The 9,990-nt window shown below is 55.8% G+C and overlaps 1 protein-coding gene across 1 annotated transcript in view; it reads right to left on the bottom strand.

Annotated features, from left to right (window-relative positions):
* Positions 1–5,184: 5,184 nt before the first annotated feature.
* PTK7 (protein tyrosine kinase 7 (inactive)) overlaps positions 5,185–9,990 on the bottom strand; it is a 35,194-nt gene continuing 30,388 nt past the window's right edge. Inside the window, 6 exon segments of the mRNA XM_036380743.2 lie at positions 5,185–6,023; positions 6,228–6,406; positions 6,484–6,635; positions 6,716–6,796; positions 7,334–7,566; positions 7,749–7,904. Coding sequence (XP_036236636.2) covers positions 5,863–6,023; positions 6,228–6,406; positions 6,484–6,635; positions 6,716–6,796; positions 7,334–7,566; positions 7,749–7,904 — 962 coding nt within the window. The 3' untranslated portion in view covers positions 5,185–5,862.

Below are 9,990 nucleotides of genomic sequence, written 5' to 3'. Positions count from 1 at the left end.
ACCGACCGGGGGCTGCGAACGAGAGCGAGGACACCCCCGGTGCCAGCCCTGCCCCGAGCTCCCTTCCCACCGCCAGCTCCGGGCACGCGGAGCTCTGGCACGGTCCTCGTAGGGGACACAGCACGTGTCTCAAAGATTGCGTGCCTCGGCATCCTCAGGATCCATCCAGCCGGCAGCGGCTCCGCCAGCAGCGATGCCACCAGCGCTGCTCCAGGCAGCTTCGCGGCCCGGCTGTTGTCACAGCCTGCAAGGGACAACGCGCCGTCCATTTGTGTCCGGTGGCTGCCGAGGCACCGAGAGGGCGTGGGGGCCACCTGGGTGTCCAGGGTGTGCAGGGCATAGGAGTGAAGCAGATCAGGTCCAAAACACACTTTGCTGAAGCTGATCACCACCGAGCGGAAAAAAGATCTCCCGTGTAAGAGGATGGGCCGCAGGTCCCTTCAAACCCGCAGGGGGTGAGGCTGTGGTTCCGCACCGCGGCCATCCATGCAGGGGGACAGAGCACCTGTGCGGGTGGGAAGGGGCTGTCACACCCTGGCTCATACCCTGCAGATGGCTCCAAGCACTTGGCACAGGTCACATCCTCCGTGCAGGTGTGACCCAGGAGCTCCAGAGCAGAGGGACAGCCCACAAAGGACAACTCTGTGCAAGGCACACTGCGCATAGGTCAGCAAAGGTGCGAGAGGGACAGCACAGCCCCAGAGCCCAAAGCTGTGAGGACAGACAGAGAATTCTTAGTTGACAAAAGGGGGTCTCCCACACACTGTCCTACAAACAGGAGCTGCAACCCAGGGCAAGGCCCCGCCTCCGGCAGCAGTGCTCTGGCCACAGACCCATTTTGTCTCCTGGAGTTCTGCAGCACCCATGGAGCGCTCTGCAGCTCGCACGGGCCCTTTCCATATCTGCCTCATCACTCAGAGGACACGCACGCTCAGCACCAGCCCTCACAGCTGTCCCCCACAGCCCAGGGCCAAGCTCCTACACAGCAAGGGAGTAACTGCAAACCCCAACACCCCCCTGCCTGCCACCGCCGCCTCCCCCTCCTCCCGCCAGCCATGCTCCTCCAGTGAGCACACATGCCATTTATAGCTCCCAGCAGGGCTGCTGGAACTCACATGCCTCCCATCACATGCCCTGGCCACCCTCCCCTCGAGCTGAGCACAAGCTACACCTGGCACAGGTGAGACCGAGGCCTGGCCGTGTCCCGCCAGGCTGAGGGAGGGTCAGCAGGACCCTCAGCCAGGCTGCGGACACCACTTTGGCTGGGGACAATGAGCACATGGACCTGATAGGCACAGCCAGGGTGGTCTGCCTGCTCAGCACGAGTGTGCAGTCACTGCAGGTAGCAGGACTTGGTTTCCTCTTGCTCATGGGAGAGCTACACACCCCTTTCCTCCTTCTCTTCCCTGGGCCTTCCAATTGCAAGGCCTTTTGCTCCCCAAGCTGCAGGGGTGTCTACACAGGCAAGAGGTGAGACCTGGCTCCTTCTGGGCTGGCTCATCCCTCCTCCTCCAGTCCTTTCCTTCCCAAGCCTCATCCTGTGGATGCTCTCCAAGATGCCTGTCCTTGTGCTCTGAACAGGCCCAGAGCTTCAGCCTGCCCCAGCTTCCTGGCATGCCAATCTCTCACCAAGGCAGCCAGACCCACGCTGGAGAGCCAAGCCCTGTCCCCAAGCCACCATCACCCACAGGACACAAGTCACCAGCAGGTCGTCCCTTGACCAAACCAGCAGCCACTGACAACAGGAAGCAGCTTAAAGCAAGTTTCCAGCCTTCAGGGATTTTCTTATTTACAGCCCCCACATAATAAAGTTTCCATTTCTAGCCCTGTTTAAACACAGCTTTAGGGCACAGCACTTGACAGCATGCCTTAAAAGTCTCTTAAGATTCCCCCAAAGTCCCCTTCAGACAAGCTGCCTGACAGCTCCACGGGAGCACAGACCCTGCTGCCAGCATGACCCCAGCCCTCTACATCCCCTTTTCAATCCTTTCTAGGCCATTGCAACAAGTGCTTCCTCACCCTTTTCCAGCTCTTCATCCATACTCCAGCAGGGTGCTGGGGATGTGATGGTTTCCATCCTGTTCCTAATCTTCCTACTACTGGTACTCCAGCTGCTTTTTCTGACTGCTACTGAGTACAGTTAGCTGCTCTTTTTTTAACAACCAGATCTCTTCTATGAGCTGTAACAACTAGAACAGAGGTACTGTTGCACATGGAAAACTAGGTTATGGCCTTTCTTAATTTGGTTTTTTTTTTTTTTGGCCAACAGACAGGTGCAGGAATGGGGCTGTTCCCTGAGGGGTGACCCCACGTCCTCATGAACAGGTATAATAAACCCACAGTACCTGAGCAGAGCAACAAAAGGTGTTGGCATCAGGGGCATCCACAGAGCAAGCCATGGAGTAAATCCAGCATCCACTTGGTTGTGAGAGAGAGCCAAAATCCTGACTGGATAATAAGGCTACCACCTATGCCTAGAAGACAGGGCTAGAGGCAAGGCCAAAACAGGAACATCTACAAGCTTGCTTAAAACAAACCTGAAAGCACAGGCTTGAGCTTAAATGCAGCTCAGGAGTGTGGGGGAGCCCCAGGTGAGGCTGCTTAGGACAATTAAGGCCCATTCGTTTCCACACAAGTGCCTGACACAGCTGCAGGAGAGCCACAGGGCAGCAGAGGAAATCCAAGCAAACCAAGCAGCCCTTCCTCAAGCTGCACAGCACTCATGGACCAGGGCTGCTCAAAGGATGCAGGGGGAATTTGGGTAACTTCAGGGCAAGAGAAAACACCAGGAACTTCCTGATGGAACTGTCTGGTTTGGATGTCTGTGCTTTAGGGAGTTGTTCATTGGGACTAACATCTGCTTGCTGCTCTCTTACACCGTTCAGCAAATGTTCAATTTTGGTCACAGCTGGTGGCTCTCTGGGTGGACCTGGGCTCTGATGGAGCCATGTGGTTCTTTCTGGCCCTGGATCCCCCACACACTCCTCTGCAAGGTGTTCCTTCAGTTTGGGCTGAGGCAATTGGATCCCACCTCTCGGCAACTGCCAAGGTGCTCTCCTTCTCCTGCAGGGACCCTGATTCCCTGCCTTGCTCCACCACTTTTAGCTGGGACTGTATTTGCTCAGCTTGCTGTTTCCAATTACTTTGGCCAACATCTCTCCCCTCCCCAACGATACAGAATTTTTTCATTATATCACTCCCAAAAATACGCAATCCCAACCCCCATCATTCTGCACTCTTTGGGTCTGGAGCTTGGCCTAGCTTCGGTGACTTTCCATTTGGGTGCTTCCCTGTAGTCACCAGGTCTTGTCTGCATGGCAAACAGGCTGTGGAGCCTGCAGGATGTGTTGGGACAAAGCAGAGCCCCCAGTCCTGATGCTGCTCACAGAACCAGCTCACTGCAGCCATGCTGTACCCTCCCAGGCATGAGATGCCTGCATGCACAGAGCTGGCAGAATGAGGGTGGTACCCCCAAAATCCTTGGCATCTCTGGTCTCTAGCCACGGCAAGGCTGAGATTCTGCTTGGCTAGGCCACCACAAGTGGCTTGGCTGCAGGAATCAGCCCACAGAGTGCAGTGCTCCTACCTGGAAGGAAGGACAGCAGACAGGAAAGTCCACAGGAATGGAATGGATGTGAGAAGTGGAACAAAAGGGCATCAAACAATAGCAAATGCACGGGACGGGTCACTTGCAAGTTGTAGAGCACATAAGCAGCAGTGCCACAACACTCACATGCTTCCCTCCCTCACACTGGGAGGGACTGGGGGGGACATGAGGCTGCAAGGAGTAGAAGGAAAGGCACATCCTGATCCCTCTGTCCCCACCAGGCACAGTGCCACCAGTCCCACACTGTGGCCAGGCCCCAGGTCATGGAGGCAGCCAGAGGTCAGGGTGGCAGTCACCTGCTGCCAAGCCTACTACACCAGGGAGCACCAGGTCCAGCAAACCAGACCTGGTTGTCCTCCTCTAGAGAGGGGCCCAACACCCAGCCACTGCCACAGCTTAGCTTGCCAAGAGACCTTGGCCTGGGGAGTCCATGTCTCCACCTGCAAGTGTTGGAAAAGGGACCAACACCTTTGGTAACTGGCAGAGCAACTGCCAGCAAACTTGCTTGCACCCACTTTCCAAGCCTGGACCAAATCTGAGCTCCGGGCCAGCCAGCATATTCCAAGAAATGAGCACTTTACCCCCTCCAGCACCTCCATAACCTCTTTGGGTAGCAGAGATGGGAAGAGGGTCCTGGACATGCCTGGTCCATCCCTGATTAAAGCAGAGCCAACTATGGGTAGTTCAGACTTCCTGGTCCAGCATTGGGTGTCTCTGATGATGATGATGGTGATGCCACAGCTTCTCTGGGACTCAAATCTTCATTACCCTTGAGGGGAAGTATTTCCCCTAATACCAGAATGAATGTCCCTTGTGCAGCTTGTGCCCACTGCCCCCAGTCCAGCCCCATCAGGCCTCCTGCCAAAGCTCAGATCTGTCTGTATAACCCCCCAAGCCAGGGCTGTGCAGCCAAGTGGAGCTGCTGGTCCCAGTGCCTCACTCTGGCTCCAAGGGACAAGCCCATGCTGGCCTGGCTCATGTTCATGCTGTGGGGACTGGGGCTACTTGTACACCACGCGCACACCTTTCCTCTCCCAAGGAGACTGCCAGGACCCTGCCATTGTTCTGGGCCACGAGCACAGAGGAGAGGGCTGCAGAGCACGTGTGACAGCAGGATATCCCCCAGGGTTCCATCCAGGCCTGGCCCTGCCAGCATCCTGCAAGAAGCTGAAAATCTCCTGTACAAACCCACAACCCACTGTGGGCTGTGGAGCTGCCCCAGGCCACAGAGGTGGGTGCACAAACCCAATCAGTACCTGAAGTGGGGGCAGCCAACCAACATGTCCCATGAGTGGTTGTTTGCCTGGAGTCTTGAGAAGGACATTTTCTCTTCAGACAAGTCCCTCTTGGAGAGCAACTCATGACTGCCCAGAGAGACAGCAAGTGCTGAGGAAAAGTGCTCCCTCAAGGCACACAGGGCCTGGGAGCAGCATCTCAAATTCACCTGAGAAGGGGGCAAAGGGGTTAAACACAGCAGACAGATGCCTGAGGAATGAGCCCCAAACCCAGGAGCCATGTGGAGGAAAACCGCTATCTGACAGCAGTATTTTACAAAGACAAAAAAACAAAACAAAACAAAAAAAAAAAGCGCCTTCTTTATTGAGAGCAGCACGTAAAAACCCAACAAAACCCAACCCTTCTTGGCTGCAGTACCCTCCACTCAAGCAAACAAACTAACCCAACTCTAGGCTGCATTCCAGTAACAGAAATACTATGGTAGGGAGGAGTCAGCGCTCTGGAAGAGGGAGACAGGGGGCTCTGCCCAGAGTCATAAGTACAAAAAAAGGCACAGGGTAACTGGGAAAGGTAGTGAGCTCCTTCATATGCCAGGCACTTTGTGCTCCTGTTGGCTGGCCTGTCCCCATGGGGAAGGGGAAGGCAGGCATGCCTAGCACAGACGGACGGACGGACAGAGGGCCGGGCCAGGCCAGCAGAGGTGGATGTGGTGAGCAGGGACGCCCGAGCTCTGCCGTGGGAGGGAGGGGCGGCTGCTCCATCCACACCAGCAGCCTGAGGGCACCGGGCTGAGCAGGCAGGGGGCAGGAGGCAGCAAGGGCTGTCTTTTGGGACCCACTGGGGAGGGGGGTGGGGCTGGGGTACACTGGCTTGTGCTTTGAGTCCAGCAGCTGCTGATGCTGAGCTGCTCGCTGGCGCATCGGGGTCAGCAAGGGGCTGTGGGAGTGCCAGGGGCTCCCCGGGCACACACAGACCCCTGTCCACCCCGCCACATCCTTCACCAGCAAGGGCTGGGGTGCTCAGGCTTTGCTGTCAGCTGGGCTGTCCCCCAGGGTGGTGGCAAGCTCGCTGAAGGAGGGCCGGTCCTTGGGGCTGGGGGCCCAGCAGCGCTGCATCAGCTTGGCCAGGCGGGACGGGCAGCCCTCGGGGGGCGGGAGCTTCGTCTTCCCTGACTGGAGACCTGGCACGAAAGGAAACATTGGCAAGGGGCGTGATCCTCTCTGGGGGATGCAAGGAGAGCAGGAGTTCTCCATGCACGCTGGGACAGCCTCCCCAGCCAGACCAGCACTGTCATCATACAGCCCATCTGGCCCCCTTTACCACAAGTAAAGCATCTTGTGCTGTTCCCTACAATTCCAGGGACAGCACAAGGTGCTCCACGTACCTGCTAGCACCTCATCATCTGCCAGTGGAGTGTAGGGCATCTCCCCATGCGTGAAGACCTCCCACATGAGCACCCCAAAGGACCACACATCCGACTTAGTGGAGAACTCATCTTCCAGCACGGCCTCAGGTGGCATCCAGCGCAGCGGGATCCAGGCCTGGCGGAAGTGGTAGTACTCGCTGCGGGGGCAGGACAGGCAGGCAGTGAGACTTGGTGCCATTTCATCCCCTCCCATTCCCCTGTCAGGCTCCCTGACCTGTTGTACACGTCCTTGCTGAGGCTCAGGGAGGAGACCTTGACCTGGCGCTGGGCGCTGACCAGGCAATTCCTGGCTGCCAAATCCCGGTGCACGAACCTGCCGTTGGAGAGGTGCTCCATGCCCAGGGCCACCTGTGTGCAGAGAGACACCTGACCCCAGAGAGCTGTCAGCACTGGCTGCCCTCCTTAGGCTCCCCAGCCCCAGAGCACTTCCAGAGCTGCACGGTCACCTTGTGTTTGGTAGTGAGTGGCTGTGGCTTCAGAGACTCATCTTTGCTTTTAGAGATTCTCAGAAACTGCTTCAGGTCCCCCTGGAGACAGACAGCAATTCAGAGTCAGCATCTCTACATACTGACAAGGCTCACTGGTCCCTGCAGTGCCTGGACGTGGCCAGCCCACAGATCCTCATCTCCTGATCCATGGTTCCTGCCTGTTCTCCTGGTCCCTGCCTTGTAGGGCAAGCCAGTATCTTGTTTCTGGGCCTCAACTGGCTAAGATTAGGGCAAGCAAGCCTGAAATCTCCAGGTTTTTCATGCCCCAAATTTATTTCTCTTCTACAAACTCCAGACTCCTCACAGCCCTTAGCATTCACAGCCATTCTCCAGCATGGAGTCCCACAACTTAGCTTGTATAGCGGAGCCCAGGACATAAACCAGAAATTAGGAGATTGCAGAGGACAAAGTCACCTCCAGGTCTTGCAGGAGACTCCTCCAGAGGCTGGGGACAGCAGTAAGCTCAGCCTGGTCTCCTTACACCTCGGCTGCCCTGTGCTGCCAGCCCATTGCCACACTTGAGGCCCCACTCCCTCTGCTGTCACATCCCTGCTTCCCTGCTGGCAGGGCCCTTACCAGGTCCACGTACTCCAGGACCATGTAGTGAGGCTCAGCCTCACGGCACAGCCCCAGCAGCCGCACCACGTTGGCGTGGTTCAGCTTCCCAAACATCTCTGCCTCCCGCCGGAAATCCAGCTGCAGCTGCTCATCCCTCGTCTGCAGGCTCTTCACCAGCACCAGCACCTCGCCCTCACCATCTTCTGCACCTTTGGCCTTGGCCAGGAACACTTCACCAAACTCCCCCCTGCCTGCAAGTGTGGGGAAGCACAGGGGAAGGCGGCGTGCATTAGGAGAGCAGGTGTGCTTGACATTCCAGGGGCTGCAGGGCCCTCTGTACCCAGCACATCCTGTTTTCTGGCTGGGACATGCTGGGGTTTCAGCCACAGGTGTCCTGCTGGAGTGGGGACATGGCCAGGGTGGCCCAGCATACCCAGGGTTGTGATTGTCTGCAGGTTGGAACGTGGAAAGTGCATCTTGTCCGTAGCGCTGTGGCGCTTGCTGGCCCCAGAGCTGCTGCCCAGGCTGGTCAAGGCCACTTCTTCCTGAATCTCTGCTGTCATCTGCCCATTCTGCAGCAAAGCACCGCCTGCCAGGGAAGCACAGACAGCTTCAGCATCCTGCCAGGCCACACAGTGAAAGCTCAGCCCCTCCTGGGGCTCTGACACTCCGAGCACTCCAGCCCCAGGCAGCAGAGTGGCCTGGCCTCAGTTTTTGCCCCATCTCTGGCAGCCCAGCAGCCACCCTTGAAATCAGATGCTGAGCAATGGCTTTGGTCCCAGAGCCAGCCAGCCCCATCTGGCCTTGTCCATCCCACTCAGTCATCCCCAAGCAGTGGCTACATCCAAACTACCGTGGACAAAACCCTGCAGGACAGCAGCAGGAGACGGGATGGGCGAGGCAGAGGTGGAGCAGATGGACACTGCTCACTATAGCCACAGTCTCTTGATATCCAAGAGACTCTCAAGTCTATCTGACACCAGCTGCTGCAGTCTGATGTCCCTGCTCCTTACTCCTCCAGCAAGCCTTGGGAATGTCCTTGGAAGTGCTGAACCTGTAAGACCAGACTAGCCTGGATTTTAACTGGCTGGGTTAAAGCAGTGCTAGGAAGCGCTGTCCTTGCAATCAGCCCCAGCAAGCTTTCTGCACAGGAACTTCACTAGAAATTTCCCTAGCACAAACACAAGCAGCCAGAGAACAGGACAAAGCACGATTGCCTTGAGAAAATAGAAAACCCTGCATTTCATAGGCACCTTGTAGAGAAATGACTGCATAGATGGCAAACCTTGATTTTGAATGTATTTACTGCTTGGATAAGACCTGGTTACTAAGAAGAGGTACTGTCCATAAGATGAAGGCAGGAGTTGGAATTTAAAGCAGGAACAGCCCTGAGCTAGGGTCCCTCACACCCCTCCAGCATCACTACTCCATTTCAGCTGCTCCTGGAATAAGCACTAGGCAAACAGCCACACAATAGGAAATTTTTAACGAAATTAAGACAACCCAGCACGAGGTAAATCCAACAGAGTCCCACTGCCTGTAGTTTCCATCACAGGCTGTTGCATCACACAGTGAGTGTACATGCCTGCTTACAATGCACATGTGCAAGGCAGGTACCAGCACATCCTAAGCAGGCCTGGCCACCCTGACAGGGACCATGGCTTTGTCACAGGTAGGACTGGAGCTGTGAACACTGAGATATGTTGACTTAAGAGCCATGCTACTGACATCTGTCTGCTCTCATGAGGTAGAGTAAGATTTGCAAAGATAAAAACAAAAAAACACCACTTACCCTATAAATCAAAGCTGGATGCTCCTCACACTCTCCCTGGTTCTACACTCATTATCAGCAGGACTGTCTGACCCTCTGCTGTCTGCACTCATGACTAATCGTGTCTCAAGACCACAAGCTTGAAGCCAAGAGGATAACACAAGACGACCACTGCAACTGTGCCAAAAAAATCCAGAAGGCTGCAGAGTGATGAGTGTGCTGCCACTGAGAGACAGCACCAGCAGGCAGCAACAAGAGCCACTTTTGAGAACACACATGTTCATGTTTCACAGAGCCTGGACAAGGCACTTGGTAACAAAAGGACAGGAGGCTTGATGTATCCAGCAGTCCAGAGAGGAACCAAGTGTGAGGAAGCTGCCTCCTTTGCCCACCTGCATGCAACAGACACAGGAGCATCTCCTGGAGAAACAGACTCAGCCATGCTGCCCTGGAGACACTAGCACAGAGATCAGTCCCCACAGCCATGAGCCTCCCCAAATGCTATGTCTGTATTCAACAACAACAAAAAAAAAAGCAGCACAGTCAGCCATGGATAGTGAGAGCAAGCTCTCCTTACAGAGGATGTGGCACAGCAAGGACGTGACCTTGGAAAGTAACTGGATGGTTAGGAGTGCACTGATCCACAGGAAATCCATAGCAAAGATCCACTGCAACTCTGTGGAGAGATTAAATCTGTCTGGACCCTGAGAGCACTGGAAAAGTCAGCTGGTGGTCAGCCAGGGAGTACCTGTAGGTACTCAGGCAGGTGCTGAAACACTTTGGGTCACCCAGCTAACGAGGGACCACATCAAAAAGAGGCAAAGAGCCAGATCTTAGAAGACTGTGGTGAATGGAATAACTCCACTAGAGCTGGCAGCAAACACAAACCACTTCACCAGAGAGG

This window comes from Molothrus ater, chromosome 3 (assembly GCF_012460135.2).
Source record: "Molothrus ater isolate BHLD 08-10-18 breed brown headed cowbird chromosome 3, BPBGC_Mater_1.1, whole genome shotgun sequence".
NCBI lineage: Eukaryota > Metazoa > Chordata > Aves > Passeriformes > Icteridae > Molothrus > Molothrus ater.
Note: the sequence above shows the minus strand (reverse complement) of the source record. Positions and strands in the feature narration are given on the sequence as shown.